At 36.5% G+C, this 18,766-nt stretch overlaps 1 protein-coding gene across 3 annotated transcripts; it reads left to right on the forward strand.

Moving 5' to 3' along the window:
* Positions 1-1,018: 1,018 nt before the first annotated feature.
* Positions 1,019-14,471, forward strand: LOC137958867 (acyl-CoA-binding domain-containing protein 4-like). 3 transcript variants are annotated; one of them, XM_068806054.1, is made up of 17 exons: positions 1,019-1,238; positions 1,369-1,441; positions 3,501-3,579; positions 3,655-3,807; positions 4,119-4,196; positions 4,280-4,384; positions 5,095-5,161; positions 5,254-5,315; positions 5,549-5,688; positions 5,798-5,924; positions 6,015-6,129; positions 11,515-11,603; positions 11,720-11,803; positions 12,072-12,443; positions 12,602-13,123; positions 13,463-13,522; positions 14,060-14,471. In XM_068806054.1, exons 2-17 carry the CDS (start codon positions 1,404-1,406, stop codon positions 14,138-14,140), a joined length of 2,172 nt encoding a protein of 723 aa, XP_068662155.1. In that variant the 5' UTR covers positions 1,019-1,238; positions 1,369-1,403; the 3' UTR covers positions 14,141-14,471. The 3 variants fall into 3 exon arrangements, with proteins under 3 accessions (XP_068662155.1, XP_068662154.1, XP_068662152.1); XM_068806053.1 differs by having other exon boundaries at positions 1,019-1,172; positions 1,310-1,441; XM_068806051.1 differs by having other exon boundaries at positions 1,019-1,441.
* The last annotated feature ends 4,295 nt before the right edge of the window (positions 14,472-18,766 follow it).

The raw sequence follows: 18,766 nt of genomic DNA on the forward strand, positions 1-18,766 counted from the left end.
ATCTTTCCAAATTCAAGCATCTTCGTCTTGGTTCAAACTCGTCCTTATTAGGTATGACCTCCTTGGGTACATTGATGACTTCAAACTCTGTCCACTGAAAACCCTCACTACAAATCTTTCCCCAAATTCAAGCTTCTCTCTCTTAGCTCAAATTTGTCTTTATTGGTTATGATCTCCTTACAAAGTTTTTACGACGTTAACAATTTCAATTACTACAAGACAAGATTGACCTATCTTGAAAGGGCATGATAAGAGATTATCTTCACTTAGGTTTAGGAGATAAGATTTCTTATCTCCCTTCTATTTAGGAGATAAGATCTTCAAAATTGTATTTATTCTTTTTGTTCTAATATGTATATAAATACCTCCGTTCAATTAAGCATCTCATACAAGAAAGGCACTCCAGATCCCATTTCCTGCTTCAAAATAGTAAACATGACAAAGTACCTCTTCTTGTGTCAGAACTTTAAAGGACCAACAAACAGTCATTAGAAAAGTTCAACGAATGATACAAGTACTAAGCAGAGGGAAAACCTCAACATAAGGGTGGGCATCACGCTAAGTTTTATTTGGGAATCAGACCCAATCCGTCTTGATTCGGTTCGGATTTCATCCCACGGGTGAGGGACGGAGTAGAGAAAAAAATTATCAGGATACTCCACCCGGGTCAGGCGAGCTGGAATGGAGAGAGAGGATGAGCTTTTTTCTGAAATCTTTTTCGTTTTCCTTTCAAAAGCCAAGACTCGGGTATGGAGACAGTAACCTTTGAGTTCGACACTTCTGGCCTCCGCTCTGGTATACGCCACGATGTAAAACAACGAGTGAACGGACTTTCACGATGACTCACCGGTCAGACCCAACTTTTACATGCAAAAACAAACAAAACTTGACCCGCGAGGACGAGGACGAGGACCCCATGAAAAAAGTCCTCTGCAGACCATAATTGTTACTTTTCTCGATGCCAGACAAAAGCGCCCAGCCAAGTCTCTTCCTGTCTCACGGAAAAATGAATCCCGACTTTCGTAATGGGTAATTAATATCTGCTCGCTGCTACCTGCTAAGACTCTGCTACCAGTCTCCCGTCTCTGATCCGATTGCTGTCCATCTTCCTATCCTCCCGTGGTAGCGTTTGGGAAGAAAATACGAAGGAGAAACAGGGCACTGGTCTCTCAGTATGCTTTTTAATCGATTACGATATCCTTGTTAGCTATCGTCAGCTTCGTTGCCTTTCATCGTTGGTAACTGAGCCAGTTAGCTGGTGTTTATTTGTGTTGAGTGTTGACGCCCTCTTTGTTGGCTTCCTTTTTAGATTTCAACTGTTGTTCCTTGGGTTTCTGCGCAAATGCAGTTGTTTTCTGTTGTATGAAGGTGGTTTTTTCTGCGGAAGTCGGGTTCTCGGGAAGATGTTCGGGTTTTCACGGCGGCGGATGAAGATTGGGAGGTGATGGGTCTCTATCCTTTCGTCTTCATATTTTATATTTGGGGTATCTTTTTCTCTTTTCTTTTCCGCCACTTGGACTGTCATTTAGGCTCTTCAGCTATATAGGCGTTGTGGCTCGAAACAGAAATTTGTTGGAGGTGTCAATACTTTGATACATCTTCTGAAGTGAAGTTTCTTTAGAGGTGGTGAAACAGCCGTTTGCGATACTTTGCCAAGTTAAATGCAGCTGAAGAGGCGGCAATGGTAATGGTCGCGTCTTGCTGCATAGATTATCTATTTGGGAGTGATTCCCAGTAGAGAAGAAATTTGGGCAGGCCACATTGGCTTAGGATTTGGTCTCAGCTGGCTCGAGTCACAACGGGCAGTTTTATTTCTTCTTTTTGATTTTTCAAAAACTAAGACAGCCCCACAGAGATAGGGCTGCAAAGAGAGAGAAACTAGAGAGTTTACTTTCTCTAGGAATTAGGCAAAAAAATTAGTTAGTCAATAGAGAAAGCGCGAGGGACTTCACTTCAACAAAAGAATTCACATTCTCTCTTTCAGGCATAAATGAAAGCACGAGGGACTTCACTTCAACAAAAGAATTCACATTATCTCTTTCAAGCATAAATAAAAGAAAAAACACTCAGTAAACGGGATTCATGTTCACTACTTTCTGCTGAGTTTTTGTGAAATAAGGTGACATGATCTTATCCCATTTTTCAACCTTAAATTGGATCAAATAGATCAACTATTCCGACAGTTCCATGGCACTTTCATATGCTCATACCAATCCTAAAGACAAAGTTCCTTGAGATATCAAATCAACTTACAATGAAGTTTCACTTCCTTTTTAATGGTTAATTTACTTTCTCTGCATGAGCCCTTCCTTGTTTTGTTCAGAGCATACGTTACAAACAATTATCTCTCTGGTCAGAAATGATTTTTGGTGATGAAAGAGCCATCCCATCATATATTGTATTATATCCTGAATGGTGCAAATCAAATCTTGCATTGTATTGTATCTTGTCCGCTAGCCCTCTCATGTTTCGTTCAGAGCATATCTTTTAAACAAGTATCTCCCTGGAGAAACAGGATATTTGACAATAAAAGGGGTATTCCAATTATACATTGTACTATATCCTGCTAGATGCAATTCTAATCTTGCATTGTATTATATCCTGAACCAAAGACTACTATGAAGATAATACAAAGAAATAAACTTCTAAAGAATACATGATCTATGTCTTATTGCTAAATGTATGCCATTTTGGTTGTTTTGGGTACTAAAGTTACCAAAAAGGTCCTGACATCATGAATTTGATTAAAATAATAGTTATTTGTTGGTGCAGCCTATGTTAATCTTCAAATTGTGAAGTCAGTTTTTTGTGGAAATCTGTATTCAGTTTTTAGGATTTTCTCATCATACCTGAGATTAAACTGAAGAGTAACAGAATTTGGTGAAGGAAACCATTATGTAGAAGAATCAAAAGGAAGAAAGTAATTATTCAGGAAATTCTAAATAGAATCAAATGTTTAATTCATCTGGCACACAGATTTATTCACAGAATCAAATGTATAATGTATCCGGCATACATAACTCATGCAATTTACAAGCTACTTGGTGAAGTCCTCAATCACTCTTATATCTTGGAGCTGTTTGTCGTCTTCTTAGTCATAAAACTCTGTTCACCAACCCTTCACTCTTCTGTCCTTCAGGCTGTAGTGTGTTTTATGATGAAATGAATCCCATAGTGTTCAATGTGTTCAAGATGAATGAACAGATATTCTGCATAAAGTTTTTGAGAAATTGTCTGGTGTGTATATATATATATATCTTTTGAAATGGTGGAGAGTTTTTATTGCTATTAATGCTTAAAGAGAAAAAATTGTCTAGTATATGACAATTTAGCTAGCATCAACATAAGCAGGAATCTTATAACTGGTAATTTACTGTTGACCAAAGATGGAATATTTAAATTGCAGTTGCTTAAGTGTATTCTTTAGAAACATTATCCATGTAATCTCTCTCTCTCTCTCTCTCTCTCTCTCTCATATACTTGTTAATTGTGTCTTTCAGGCTAAAAGTTCAACTTGCAGATTCTACGCAGGGAACTAAAAGCCCAATCAGACATCCCAAACGTTTAAGCCAGTCCACTGTAAAACCTTTAAGCTAATATGTTCTTTGTACTAGTAACTATTAGGCATCCATGTGATCTTCTGAATTTGTGTAGGGAGAAAATGTGGTGTCAGCAAATAGCCCTTTGGATGATGCTAACTTCCAGTGCCTGTCATCTGAGCTTGATCCTAGTAACTGCACATCTGGAAACTCAGAGAATTGGATGGTTTTGTCAACTCTGGGAGAGAAGCCTTCACCTCGCTTCAATGTAATCAGTCTTGTTAGTCATTAAGTTTAATTATTAATTTTCATTTTTACCCTTAAAAAACTTGTTTTTACGTTTATGAACTTATTTAAAATCTTCAAAGGTTGCTCAGCTTCTTGATGTCTGGGTAACAAGGTGTACCTTAAATTTACATTGTATTAGAATTGTGTTGCCCGGGACATGTTGATTTTGTATGCTGATCCATTATGAACCTCAGGAATTATTAACCACATAAGTAATTGAATAACTGGTCAATTTAACCATTTCCTTTCATGGCACTTTGTAATAAATATCTGAACCGGCTTATTTAACAGCATGCAGCAGCTGTGGTTGGAAGCAAAATGGTTGTTGTTGGTGGTGAATCTGCTCATGGACTGTTGGAGGATGTTCAGGTCGTAACCATAACATCCTCTCTTTTTAAAATTAAAAAAAAAATCTTTTTGTGTATTTTTCTGACAATCACATTTTGCTTTAGGTTCTTAACTTTGATAAACTTACCTGGACTGCTGCTTCTCCAAAGTTTTACCTCTCACCTTCTAGTCTTCCCCTGAAAATCCCTGGATGCAAAGGTCATTGCCTGGTATAAATCTGTACAAATCTGAACTTATCATTCCCATCTCTTTGTAGTTTATAGTTTTATCTCTATATGACATCAAGTGACAAATTTTTCTTATAAAGAAAAGGAAAACTTTGTAGAGATAGGCATTACCATTTCAACAACGAAATTCAGTATAAATTTTGGGAGAGTGGGTAAAGATGCGCCAGAGTGGTGCTATGTTCCCTTAGTACTTGTGCACCCGCTGATTGAAGGTTACAGTTGCAAATAAGCCAATGTTTAAATAATTGACGTTGGACATGCCTGACGGGAGAAGCCTAGGTTCTGTCAAATATAAATTGCCGGTACCTCTGTATCTCCCATCTATTTGCATTTTGTTGATCAGATGGCTAGAAGCATGGACTTCAGGAGACTTTCTTGAAGAAAATTGACTGGCCACTGAAGTTTTTAGCCTATTTTCTATTCTGGTCTCTGAACTGGCACTCTCCAAAACGTTTTCCTGATGTTCCCATTTTTAGCATCTTTTTTTCCCCTTCGAATAACCTCAGAATTGGAATATGTCACTAGATTGGTTGACTTTTTTATTCTCCTGTCAATAACCGTCCCTCTGATATGTCCACTTATTAGCTGTATCTTGTTCCTGGATCTAGAATAATGTGAATCTAGCTTGTCTCACCAACTTTTATTAGCAGCACTTAATGTGCCTAAACCTTGTCCCCTTATTGCCTTAGTAGGTATCTTGGGGGAAAAAGGTACTCATGATTGGAGGAAAAACTGATCCTTCAAGTGAGAAGATCACAGGTTGGTCACTTATGGTACTCAATTACTATTATCTAATTCCCATTTACTTGAGCTGACACTGAAGTGTGTCATTTTTCTTTTCTTATTTTCAGTGTGGGCATTTGATACGGAGAATGAGTGCTGGTCACATGTTGAAGCAAAAGGAGATATTCCGGTAGAATTATTGTCTAACATATACCTAATGAAACTAAAGAGAGAGGAAATTTGTACACTATATCTCCATGAAATTATAAACATTGGCCCTGAATTGGTTTTATGGTCCATCAATAAATGGAATGGGTAAACTAGTTCAGAGGCAAAGATTTCTTAGGATCCCTTCTTTGTTTTCTCCAACTGTATTTTCTCAGATGTTCGGTAATTAATAACTGAAAGCAAATTGTATTTCAGATTGCCAGAAGTTGTCACACTGTAGTAAGAGCAGGTTCGATGTTGATTCTCTTTGGGGGTGAGGGCCTAAAAGGGCGGAAGCTGAATGATCTACATATGTTTGATCTCAAGTCTCTAATGTGGCTTCCTCTGCATAGCACGTGAGTGGAATTTTTGCCATGATAATTTTTTTCACCAGTCTGCAATTCACGTTTTGCTTGGCATTTTTGAACTGATCCAGTTAGTTATCCTGCTGTCTCTTATATACAGAGGAAATGGCCCATCTCCAAGATCCAATCATGTTGCTGCTCTTTATGAAGATAGAGTTCTCCTCATCTTTGGAGGAGCATCAAAGTCAAGGATCAATAATGACTTGTATTCACTTGACTTTGAAACAGTATGGCATTCACAGGCACACTTGTTGACATTTTTCAGTTTCTTTCTTTGGCATTATCTCTTGTCAGTTGCTTAACATCTGATGTATCAGATGATGTGGTCCAGAATTAAGACCAAGGGTTTTCACCCAACTCCAAGAGCTGGTTGCCGTGGAGTTCTATTTGGTTCTAAATGGTACATAGCAGGGGGTGGGAGCAGGAAAAAGAGTAGGTCTCTAATGTTACTGTTAAAATACCAGTTCAGGTGTATTTTGGTCATTTTTATATTAAATTTTTTTTCTATAGTATGGCTGATAAATAGACAATGTCTTATTTTACCTATGGTTCAATTTTCATTCAATGTAGACTTTTGAGTATTGAGGGGCATTTTTATCCTTTTGTAAAATATCACTTAAAAAACCCTGATTAAAAAGAGGAGGACGTGCTTTTCTGGCACATTCTCCAAGGCAGCAAGGCTGGTCTTCTCCCAAGTCTCCTTTCCTCCTCTTTTCTCTTCTATTTTCCCCCCCAATCTCATATTTTTCATAGTATCAAAGCTGTAACTCACATCTTGGCCTGATTTCTTTCAATTTTGTGGACCTCTCTCCATTTTCAACAATCTTCTTGAAGGATTTTTCCAAATTTCTGGACTGGTACGGTAAAAATTTCAAATTTTCCCTTTTTTCGCCTGTCTTAGCCTCTTGGCTAATGACTATTCTTTCTATTTGATTGATTATTGGGATTTAGAGGTGTTTGATGATCCCAATTTGAAAAAAATCTTCAAATCTGCCTGCATCATTAACCCTAATGCTTGCATCATTATTCATATGGCTTGCATTTCATCCTGATTAGGTTATTCTTTTATTGATTTGTGGTCTTAATTACTGAAGTTGATCACTATTGCTTGGAAATTGAATGAATTGGATGTTGAATTGACCTAATTGACTTCGGTGTGAGGCCCATTTGACTGCGCAAGCATTGAGATTTGGGGAAAGTGTTTTTCTTTGGTTGATTGACGCTCTAGAGTACTGAATTGTGGTGGTTTATGATATTTAATTGCTGAATCCAACACACAAGTTGTTGTCTAGAGGACTATTGAGAGCTCATGTATGAAATTCTGTCAGCCTATTCAGATAACTACGATTCGATTGAATGGTTCGAATTATGTGAACTGGTCTAGATCAGTTTTGATGTATTCGAGGGAAGAAGAATGACCAAATATATAACATATAATCCCCATGTGCCTGTTATTGAATATTGGGTGGTAGAAGATAATTTAGTAATGATTTGGTGGTTAACAATATAGAATCCAGATTTTGAGTTACAGTATTTCAATTTTATCTCAAGAATATAATTTGTCAAGGATTTATGAGTTATATGTAAAATATTTTAATATGAAGCGTGGAGGTAGATCAGTGATAGATTATTTCATTGAGAGAGGTACTATAGAAAATTAATAAATTCTATCATTTTACTACGAATGTTAAAGATATTCGTAAGAAATAAAATCAGATTCAAGTAGCTTGATTTTTGGATGGTTTGGAGCTTGAGTATGATGCTATTCAAACCCAATTGTTGGTCAATGAAGATGTAACCACCCCTGAGCAAACCTTTAATAGAGTTCTTCGTGCTGAAGTGCAATGGTAAATACGAATGAGTCTAGAGCTCTCTCAGAAGCAGCTGCTCTTAACTTCTAGTCTTCTTATGGTAAGCTTTATGGTCAGTTCCATGGTGGCAATAATAGAGATAGAGGTCGTTCTTTCTCTACCCGTGGTTGGATAGATCAGAGGGATAGAAAATGTGTTCATTGTGGTATGATTAATCATATTTTTGATAAATGCTAAAAAAAATTTGGTAAGCCTACTTGGGCCAACTTTATAATGACATATAAGGACACCTCCTCACACTCTGGATCCTATGAGAAAATTCAACAGTTAGTTCATGTTGAAACTTAGGATTCCATGATGTATAATCATTGTAGAAGAGGATTAAAAGGTGAAAAGAAGAAAAGTTATGGAGAGATGGTTTTACAAAGAGAAGAGGAACAGTGACGAATTTGGAGAAAATAGGAGGGAGAATAGGCTAATGGACTTGTGTCTCAACCCCCCCTCCTTTGAGGCTCAATTTATAAATGAATAAAACTACAATATTACAATTATGCCCTTGAAACTTAAACTAATTACATCAATGTCATCTTTATGAGATGACTCTTTATTTACCATCATGCCACCACATGTGGACCTTCTCCTCGGTCTGTGGGCTTGAACCCATCTTCCATCTCTCTTGGATGTGTGGGCCTTCTTTGGTCGTGTGGGTTTGAGCCTATCTTCCAACACTCCCCCTCAAACTAGGGGTGAAAGAATATCATGAACGCCCAACTTGCTACAAATATTGTGTAGGATCTTCTCGTATAAAATGGTAGTCTACCATATCTTCCAATACTCTCCCTCAAGCTGGTGATAATGGTGAGAAAAAAAAAACACTCCTAGCCATATGACCAAGCTCCATACTCCAGTCAAATGGTCATAGTCAGAAATACTCTCCGCTCAATTTCAATGGTAGAAAAGTAGCCCAACTGGGGGGGGGGGGGGGGGGGGGGCACAAAGTCTATCTACTTTTTCAGGGTAGCTCAAAAAATCACCTTTTGGGTGAATAATAGACTTGACTCATGCTGGATGTTGGGCTCACTCCTATCCTCTAAGGTAGTGGATCTATAGGCATTGCTCAAAAGTGTAGTAATAAGTTCTTCCATCACGGTGTCCTAACATTGGGCATCAACTCTCAAATGGTAGGGGTAAACTGCCAAATAAGGGAGGTAATGGATATCAAATAAGATAAGATGGGGGGGTTACCGTGTGCTTTCTTTTCTTCATCAGAATAACCAATGCTGATAACAGTTAGCAACTGAGGAGTCCAATAAAAATGTCTCAATCAAACCACAATAGCAGCAACAGATATGGGCCAATGCCCAAATAATGGAAGTCCTTAATAAGGACACATGAAATAATCCGGAGCGAGTCCATCCTTGAATAAGGAGAGTGTGTTCCAAATAATAAGCTGAAACCGAGTACTAAGCTGCTTGTAAAGGATGAAGTAAAAAAGTAATTTCCAAACCTTGGTAAACTTCAAGCCAAAAGCTACTAATCCTCTTAGGACTGGCAAGGGCAAATTATCAACTCAAGAAAGAATAGATTAACTACAAGCTCACAAAAAATATTTGTGAATCACCTTATCACTAAACTTAGCCTGAGATGTCTTTCCTTGGTAAATTGAGCTAGCCCGAGTTGATGATGTGCTTAGATCAATTTTTCATCTACTAATAAAGGAGGCTAGAAGTAATAACTTCACAATAGCTCAAATATCAATTGGCATAATTTGTTTAAGAATAACCAAACCAAATCAAAGAGCCCAAGTAAGTGACAACTTGAACTAACTCGGCTCAAGGAAGAATCTGAAGCCAATCTTCCAATTTCAACTTGAACTCAATTATTGACTTTAGTCAATTAATCATGCACTTAATTAAGAAAACTCTTGGCTGACCAAAAATCATATATTTCTTAATCAAAAGGATGATAATTAAATTATCCACCAAATCATGATCTGAAATTTTTTTTTCATAAAATCAGCCACTTCCAAATATAAATAAGGCAACTTTCCCTTGTATTATGGCACCACTTACAAAAAATCAATCTTTCCTAGTTTTAATACTCAAAGATTCTTGTAATCTTTCCAAATCATGCTCAGAGGATTTTAAAGTACTTGAAGGATACATCTAGACAAGGTCTTTTGTATACTCAAAATGGGAAAGTTGATGTACTTGGGTATTTTGATGCTGATTATGCTGGGTGTAAGATGGATACTACATCAAACTATTGTTGTTTTGTTGGAGGCAACCTATTAAGTTGGAAAAGTAAGAAACATACAATTGTGGCTAGATCTAGTGCAGAGGTCGAGTATTGAGTATGACTCACTCAGTTAGTGAGCTTATGTGGATTAAGTCTATTCTTCTTGAATTTGGTTTTATGTTACTTGACCCTATGGTTATGAATTGTGATAACCAGGTGACTATTTTTATTGTTAGCAACTTTGTATTTCATGAGAGAACGAAACATATAGAAGTTGACTGCCACTTCATTAGATAAGCAGTTATGCAGGGGAAGGTGATGACTCCTTACGTAAATCTTCAGACCAGTTGGGAGATATATTTACCAAGCCTTTGAGAAGACGTGAACATGTATCCATCAGTGACAAGCTGAGGTTGTTTCATATCTACTCTCCAGCTTGAGGGGGAGTGTTAAAATACCATCTTAGGGGTATTTTGGTCATTTATTACATTACATTTTTTTCTTATTGTATAGCTGTTAGATAGAAAATGTCTTATTTTACGATAGTTCAATTTTTATTCAATTTAGACATATTTTAGGACATGTAATTTTGAGTATTGAAGGGCATTTTTGGCATTTTGTAAAATGTTACTTAAAACCTTATAAAAAAGAGGGAAGACATGCTTTTCTGGCACATTCTCTAAGGCAGCAAGGCTACTTTTTTCCCATGTCTCCTTTTTTCCTCTTTTCTCTTATATTTTCTCCCCAAATCTCTTCTTTTTCAACTTACAAAGAACAATTACATGTAAAACGCTAACCCTCTTTTTTTTTTTTTCTGTGTTTTTTAACCTGAACCAAAGCTCTAAAATTTTGACATGTCCGAAGTCTTCTATTGTTTCTTGAAGGTTGCTTGCTGTCATTTGGGGATGAGGAATGTATGACTTGTTGATTGCCTCCCCGTGATTCAACCTCTTCCTATACTGACCAATTTCACTGCATCCCTTTAACTTCATCTCTAAAATTTTTCTTAGGCAGCAATGGCAATGATTTATTCTGTTCCTGGACAGGAATATATGTTTAGGGCTTACATCATTGCTGACTTCTAGTGTTTCTTTCTTTTGTTATCAGTAGGTCAATGCTATCAACATAAATTGTTTTGTTGATTATTCTTACTTAATCACTCACCCTATTATTCTGATGGAGGCTGTGAATAAAAAGTTCATATATAGTTCGAAATTGATCCTACGAATCATCTTTTCAATTTTTGGGAATTTTTCAATTTTATTTTAGAAAATATTCTCTGACAAGAAAGTATGTTTCCTGAACATGCTTTTGGATATTGAAACTCGATGCAAATCAATTGGAGATTATTGTTATATCTAATAATAAAGTGAGTTATTGTTTTGGGATGTCATGAAGGTTTTACACAGGTCGCCAGCCAACTTAATACAACCCTCCTTGAAGCGATTGAGACTAGCTGTTAAATATCAAATTTCGGAGTTAATAGCATAAATATTTGTAATTCCCTAGAGATATTTTTTTATTATCAAAGATTAGATCAACATAACTTGTCAGTAATCTAAAACGCACCTTTAGGACCACTGGAGAATGAATTCCTAACCTTTTTAGTTGATCCCTAACTATTTAACCACATAAAAAAGGCAACTCTTATTCTGTAACACACAACTGAGATATATTAACTGCTTAAGAAGTGTGCCGTCAATTGTGGCTTAAGCCAAAATTGCTAGCGTAATTTCTCTTCCTTTTACATGATCTCTTGCTTGTACAGGGCATCCAGAAACCTTGGTCTTTGATGTTCTAAAGGTTGAGTGGAGTATGGCAGCAACATCATCTACCTCATCGATTACCACCAACAAAGTAAGACATGTTACAAAAGGCAACCTTGTCCTGCATGGCACTGCACAGAGACATTGAAGTTTGTAATGTTTTCTTTGGATTAAAGTCCCTGAAAGAAGTAAATATGATGCATGCAGGGATTCAGCCTTGTACTTATCCAACATAAAGATAGGGCCTTTCTTGTTGCATTTGGAGGGAATAAAAAGGAAATGTCAAATCAGGTATAATAGATTTTATATTGTTTGTTTTATTTTGGTTGTACAGATACACATATCCAAGGTATCCCACATATGAGCACTGGAACGGAAGTCCTCACATTAAGAAAACCAACTCATGTGACCATTGAACCAAAAGCTCAATCCACCTGTTGCATTTGTTGTTTTCAGCTGCTATTTTTGCTCCTGAGAGGACTGTCCATGGAACGAAAAATTGAAACACTAACTCCTTCAAGGTAGTGAATATGTTATAATTAAGATGGATTTTTTCCAGGTTGAAGTATTGGCCATGCTAAAAAATGAGCAATCTGTGGGTCTGCAATCTATACGTGATAAAGATCCATTGTTTTTCAAGAAGTGCTCAATGGCTTCTCGTGATTTTGCTTCTCATCTTGGTGATGGTGTCTCTGGATGTCCCATTAACTCTGCTGCTAGAAATAATCTGACTGCTGGTGTGGAACACCATGGTTCTGGTAGGAGATCTCTTTCAGAATTTTCTGCAAACCCAAATTCTAAGGTTTCTCTCCACAAGCAGTTACAGCATGAGGAAGAGTACAATCCAACTCTTAAAATGCAGAAGATTCTGGAGGATGATAAATACATGGAAGTGGATGATGTCCCAGTCCCAAACATTTCTTCCTCACAGGTAACTGTTGCATATTGTGGTAAAACATTTTTCTTTTTCTGTTTCACTTTTAAAAAGTATTTTCATAACTCTTTACATTTTTAGCTCTTATCCATCCTGTCTATTCATTCTAATTATTCTTTCATTATGGCATTGTGAATTTTCACTTTAAATCTCAGGTATTAGAGTCAAGAGGCAAACCACAAGATGCCAGGGCTCAGACTGATAATATTGGGGTTTTGGCAGAGCAGGTTGCATTTGCACTAGAGCCTGAAAACTCGAGAACATATACAAAGAAAGTAAATGAAACCCTTGCTTCAGATGATGATATGATACCTGTTGACACTGATGGTAATAAAGCTTCTCGCTTAGTGGTCTCTGCAAACATTTACCGATTATATGAGACCAAGATGGCAGCTTTGCTAAGAAGGAATAACCTGCTAGAAGGACAAGTGAATGCTGCCTTGGCTAATCGTGAAATTTCAGAGAAAAATCTATCTTCTGCTATTAAGAGTAGGCTGGACACAGAGAGAAGGCTTGGTGATGCTCTGAAAGAAATGGAGCTACTCAAAGAGAAGCTTGCTGCTGTGGAAGTTGCACAAGAAGAGGCAAACAGCTTGTCCAATATTGTCCATTCTGATAATGTACGACTTGAGCATGATGTAGCATTCCTGAAAGCAGTTTTGGATGATACTCAGAAGGTACATGAAATTCTCTGCTACGTAATATCATAATCAAATGCAGTGAGAGGAAAGAGGAGTAGAGATTTTGCTCTTTTCAAAGAGGGTTTCTCTCTCTAGCTATTGATTAACCAGCCAAACATTGAAAGCATTGGTGGATTATCTCTTGCAGATGATTTTTAGGTTCATTAACATGGTATTCTCTTCAGGGGAACTAACAGTTGCTATCTCTGTTAATTATAGTAATTTAAAATAATTGATTTTAACAAGGACATTCTTGCATTCATTTTTGCTCTTTATTAACTTGCCCATCTCTCTTTTGTGTCATTGAAATTCCGTTCAATTTCATTTGCTTTGCAGGAACTGCATTCGACCAGAGGAGTGCTTGCTGGAGAACGATCAAGAGCATTCCAGCTTCAGGTACAGCTTTGTTGGTGATAGGATCAAGCTCTCTAATGTGTTGAGTCATTGTTTTGCTTGATCTATTAGATTTATTTAGAGGCTCCCTAAGAGTGAACAAATTTGAGTTCCTCCAATGTAGCGTCGTGAACTTCCAGCTGTCATCTCTAGGAATAAAATAGTCCTTCACCTCCTTCAACCAGCTTTCTCCTGTCATTTAGGAGGAAGATAGACCAAAAAAGGTTCAATATGTTTGCAGACATTAGTTGCAGAATGAAGGTTGCTTTAACAATGCTAGATTGAGCACTAGCCTGCCATTCCATAGCATAATTTGAAGGATTTGATCACCTATGAGCTTAACCTTCCCACCTTTGGTTTGCTCTCATAGTTATAAAGTTAAATGAAGAACCAATTGCCATTTAAACTTTCCCACAGATGAGAGTTGTTATGAGAAATTTGTCTCAATGAGGCTCAAGCTGACATTACATTCCCTCAAAAGTTAATCAAAGGAACATGATGCTATAACTGATATTGTTTTGATGGACTCATGGAGTGTAGGTGGAAGTATTTCATCTCAAACAAAGATTACAATCTCTTGAAAACAGAGCTCCGACACCGCGGAAACCATTCCATGTGTAGTCCTTGTACTTTCACATGGGCAGACATTTTTGTTGGCACCATTCATCCACAGCAGGAGATCTGTCTCTGTTCTTAATTCGTGACTGTCTTGTAGATGAGCAATTGCCTTTGTGCATATGTTGATGTAATTTTGTCCTTGTAATTTAAGTTGTAACAGTATATGTATTTTTTGATAAACTTTTTGTTAGTTTCTCCTTGTTTACTAGTCTCTTGATATGTCAAGTTAGGAAATCTGAACTTATTGAGGGAATGAGACCCTATCATGAGCTGCGTACAATCACATTTGAAGACTCAGTCTTGCACAGTACCACATGTGGAGTCTCAATAGCATGCCATCTCAGTTCACATTTCTTTTGTCTATATTAATTATATTCTTAGTTGTTAACGTTTCTTTCTAGACATTGCAACATTAAGAATCCTTTCCTATTCTTACTAGTCATAAAGACAACAAGTGAGAATCTACATGGGCTGAATTTAATTTGGTGTTTTGTGAGCATTTTGGACTGAGAGAATATGAGAATTTACATGATGCCTCGGCCAAGTTGAACCAAACTGCCATTGGGCACGTTTACCAAGTTGAATTTGAAAGATTATCTAACCAGGTAGGTGGGTGGCAGTAGGAAGCCAACGTGGGCTGCTTCATTAGTGGTTTGCACAAAGATATAGTTGCTGTAGGAAGCCAAGGTGGGCTGCTTCATTAGTGGTTTGCACAAAGATATAGTTGCTGAAGTCATCTCCTTCAATCCTAAATTGATAGCAGAGGCTACTTAGATTAGCCAATGTGAAAGAAGCAATATTAAACATTTTTGTGTAGTTTTGGACTACATCCTCATAGGGGGACTGTGAAAACTGTGACTGCATAAAAAACTTGACCTCAGTTTAATGTTGTTGAAAGTCATAGACAAGTTTAAGTGGCATTATTGTAAATATCTTATGTTCTTTGTCTTTTCTTTACTCTCTCTAGGGTGAAAAGTATACTTATAATTTATGTGATCTTGACATCTATAAATATTCTCCCATCCTCTCTCTCTCTCTCTCTCTCTCTCTCTCTCTCTCTCTCTCTCTCTCTCTCTCTCTCTCTCTCTCTCTCTCTCTCTCTCTCTCTCTCTCTCTCTCTCTCTCTCTCTCTCTCTCTCGTCCGTCCATACTTCTATCTTCTTTCACTACACATTTCTCTTCTTTTCCTTTCTTCTTCCCTCTTTTCTCCTACAATCTAAGTTGAAGATTTTAATAGTATAAAATCCTGAAATAAATATGGTATTAGACATTGATTTATGTCTTGTACAATCAATTGAGGTAAGGCGTTTTAAGAAGTTAACCGATGAGGAGATGGACAATACAAGAGCTCAAGATTAATGTTTTTAACTATGATAAGAAATTATTCCTAGGCCAATTCTATAAAAAAATATCAATTACACTTATTGGAGGAGTCAAAGGATAGATCAATGGAGGACCATGAGGAGGAGCAATTTGAGCTGTTAGAGGGCATGTTGACTACAATGTTGATACACACAATGGCTGATAGTTACTCCCCAAGAACTATGAAACTCATTTGTTTTATTAGGAAGTTGGAGGTGGTGATTCTTTTAGATAGTGGTAGTACCCATAAATTTATTTGTTGGCAGGTAGCTAAACAATTGGGTTTAGAGCATACCAGAATACCTACTTTCTGAATGATGGCCTAGGAGTGGCCAATATCTTTTCTACTTAGACTATTTTCAAGCAAGTTTCTTTATAGATTCAAGGAGCTTTATTACTCATAGATTTCTATATTTTGCCTATCAAAAGGACTAATCTTGTCCTCAGGTTGCAATGGTTTCACATATTGGGCACAGTAAAGTGGAATTTCTCTAATTTATTTTTTAAAGTTTGATATGGAGGGAAAGTGCATTCATTGATAGAAAGGGCACACTAGAGATGGGAACTTTGCAATGGCAGTTAGTGCTTTTCAGAAGGAGGGGATCACCAAGGCTATCTACCTAGGAATGGAAGGGGTCGACTTAACAGAGCATAAGGTAACTCCTACACCAACTCTTGTACTTCCTGTTTTAGATCATTTTTTTCAGAATTATTTCAAGGTCCCAAAGGGCTTCTGTGTGAGTGCATCCATGACCACAAGATATCAATTATTCTAGGGGCTCCTTAAGCCAATGTTTGACCTTACTGTATCCACGCATAAAAACTGGAGAATAATCTTTGGTGATAAGTTTAGGGTTGAAGAGGAGAAGAAGTAAGAAGAATTAGAAGAGACTAAAAGAGAAAGAAGAGAGGGAAAAGAGGAGCTCATGTGGAAAGGAAGAAGAAAGGAGAGGAGCTCGAGTTATAAGCCCATCCTCTCTAGGGTTCTTATTTATAGAATTGGGTACAAACCCTAATACATGATAAAGGTAAAAAATACCAAAAAATACCTTAGTAATTATAAGATATTCCACTCAACCCCTTAACGACAAGATATGTCATTAGGGTGTCTTTAAAACTCCCCCTCAAACTAGTGCAAAAAATAAAAAAATTCAAGTTTTGAACAAGTTGAAGATAGCGGACCAACTACTACGGCCTTGATGAAGATGGCTGTTAATTGATTCTTGGAGCAAATATATTGCATAGATATAACACCAACTTGTTGTTTTTCTCAAATAAAATGGCATTGAATTTCAATGTGCTTTTTCTTTCATTAAAAACTGGATTGGTTGCAATATGAATAATTGTTTGGTTACCACAATGAAGTTGCATGGGCTTGGTTATTGTAATTATGTGAGTGAGAGGCATGAGTTATTATTATGATTAGATGTTATATTCCCTTTTTTTACGCATGTACTAGGGTTTCTACCCTAAAACTATAAGTGTCAAACTAAGGGAGAGGGGACCAAATATGTGTTCAAATTTTCTCGCTTTCTCTATCTCCTTTCTTGCATCACCTGCCTAGCTTTCTTTCCTAAACTCCTTTTTGTCCTTTCCCCCTTTCTCCTTCTTCTTCACCCTGAACCCTAATTGTTCTAAGCATGAAACCCTAGAACTTAACATGGCATTAGAGCAGGGATTCTAGGGTTTCAAGTAATGTTACTCCCAAAGTGTTAAAAGTGTGCAAAGGAGTTTTTTTTTTCAACCATTGAAGGAAGCAAGGTGTTGAATTTTTCAAATTCCAGCAAGGTTCTAAATCAGATAAATGGTTCATAATCCCTGAAACTCATTTTAATTCATTCAAAACCAAGTCCCAAACATTTCATTTTTGTTTTAGCTTTAATCTCCATGATTTGGTGAAAAATAAGCCTCTTCATAGTCATTTACGGCTGAATTTTGATTTTTTGTAAGTTCTTATATCTCAATTGTTTAGCCATGAATTACATGCCAAAAATCCAGGCATTTAATTTCAAAAATTCCCTTTTTCTAGTGTTTTAATAAATAAAACTAAAAAATCACTAAAAATATCATAATGAATAATTATTCAAAAATAGTTCACCTTTTGATTTTTCTTGACTTTATGAAGAGGCCAAACCCAATTACCACCACAAATCAAAGCTTGAACTATATTTAGTGCTAAGGAAGAATGATATGGGTTTATTACTCTACCTAGGCACTAAAGGTAGACTCTAAGGCTATTGTAGATATGCGAATTACAAAGATGTCTACTGCCATCTTAGATAATACCCGAAATTTCAAATTATTCATTTTCCTCCATTCTAAAACATTAAAATCATATTGTGACATTTTCTAAAAAAATATACATACCTTCTTCAAGATAATTTTTCAATTTTGACTTTGGTGAAGACACTATTTCCACTTGTTTCACATAAGTCATTAACTTTGACTAACTTAAACTTGATGAAGAATGTGACCTTCGACTTCTAAAAACACCTGTTGAGCTAATACTTGAAACAATTTCTTCATTACTAATTTTCACATTACACTAGGCTATATAATCATCATAGATTTCAAACAAGGTCCGTCGAACTAAGTTTATATTCATTTTAACTTCCACTTTAGAATATACCTCTAGAAAACACATTTTAATCAATCTTAATTTGAGCCTTGGATCCAAAACTAAAGAAACATCCATCAACATGTTGCATTCACCCCAATACTCCTCAAATTTCTGTTTCATTTTACCAACCTTCGTCCTAATGAAAACATTTTCATTTGTAGAATAAAAATTCAAAACTTATTTTACCCTATATACTTCTCTAAGGTACAAATTAGAAGTAGGGTAGTCACTCCCATATATGATATTAGTGATTGTATTAAATACTTTTAGAATCTCACATACTATTTCAACCTTTTCCTATTCATCAAGACTTGGCAAACAATCATAAATTGGCTCTCTATCTTGAAATCTAGGAAATGAATCTTTGAATTTTAATGCATAAAACAACATGTCAAAGTAGAGTTCCAACGAGTTAGACAATCAATAACCAACCTTTCTGCCCCTAACTGTAATTGTTGCACAATTTAAGAAAAAATGTGAAGTTTAGCCTCAGTCTGATTAATGAATTTAACACTCTCACGCACATTCTCAATGATATCTGTAATTTCAATAAGACCATCTTGGACCAATAAGTTTAAAATATGAGCACAACAACGCATTTGAAATAATTTTTCACCACAAACCAATTTCCTATTTCTTGAAAAAGT

The sequence above is a fragment of the Aristolochia californica genome, unplaced genomic scaffold, assembly GCF_029961685.1.
Source record: "Aristolochia californica isolate CCGP_79_NKW_82.1479 unplaced genomic scaffold, dmAriCali1.0.hap1 SCAF_3, whole genome shotgun sequence".
Lineage (NCBI taxonomy): Eukaryota > Viridiplantae > Streptophyta > Magnoliopsida > Piperales > Aristolochiaceae > Aristolochia > Aristolochia californica.

Coding starts and splice junctions, on each gene's coding strand:
- LOC137958867 (XM_068806051.1), top strand. CDS start 1,404: ATGTTCGGGTTTTCACGGCGGCGGATGAAGATTGGGAG. Junction 3,808..4,118: donor AGCCTTCACCTCGCTTCAAT/GTAATCAGTCTT, acceptor CTTATTTAACAG/CATGCAGCAGCTGTGGTTGG. Junction 5,162..5,253: donor TTCAAGTGAGAAGATCACAG/GTTGGTCACTTA, acceptor TCTTATTTTCAG/TGTGGGCATTTGATACGGAG.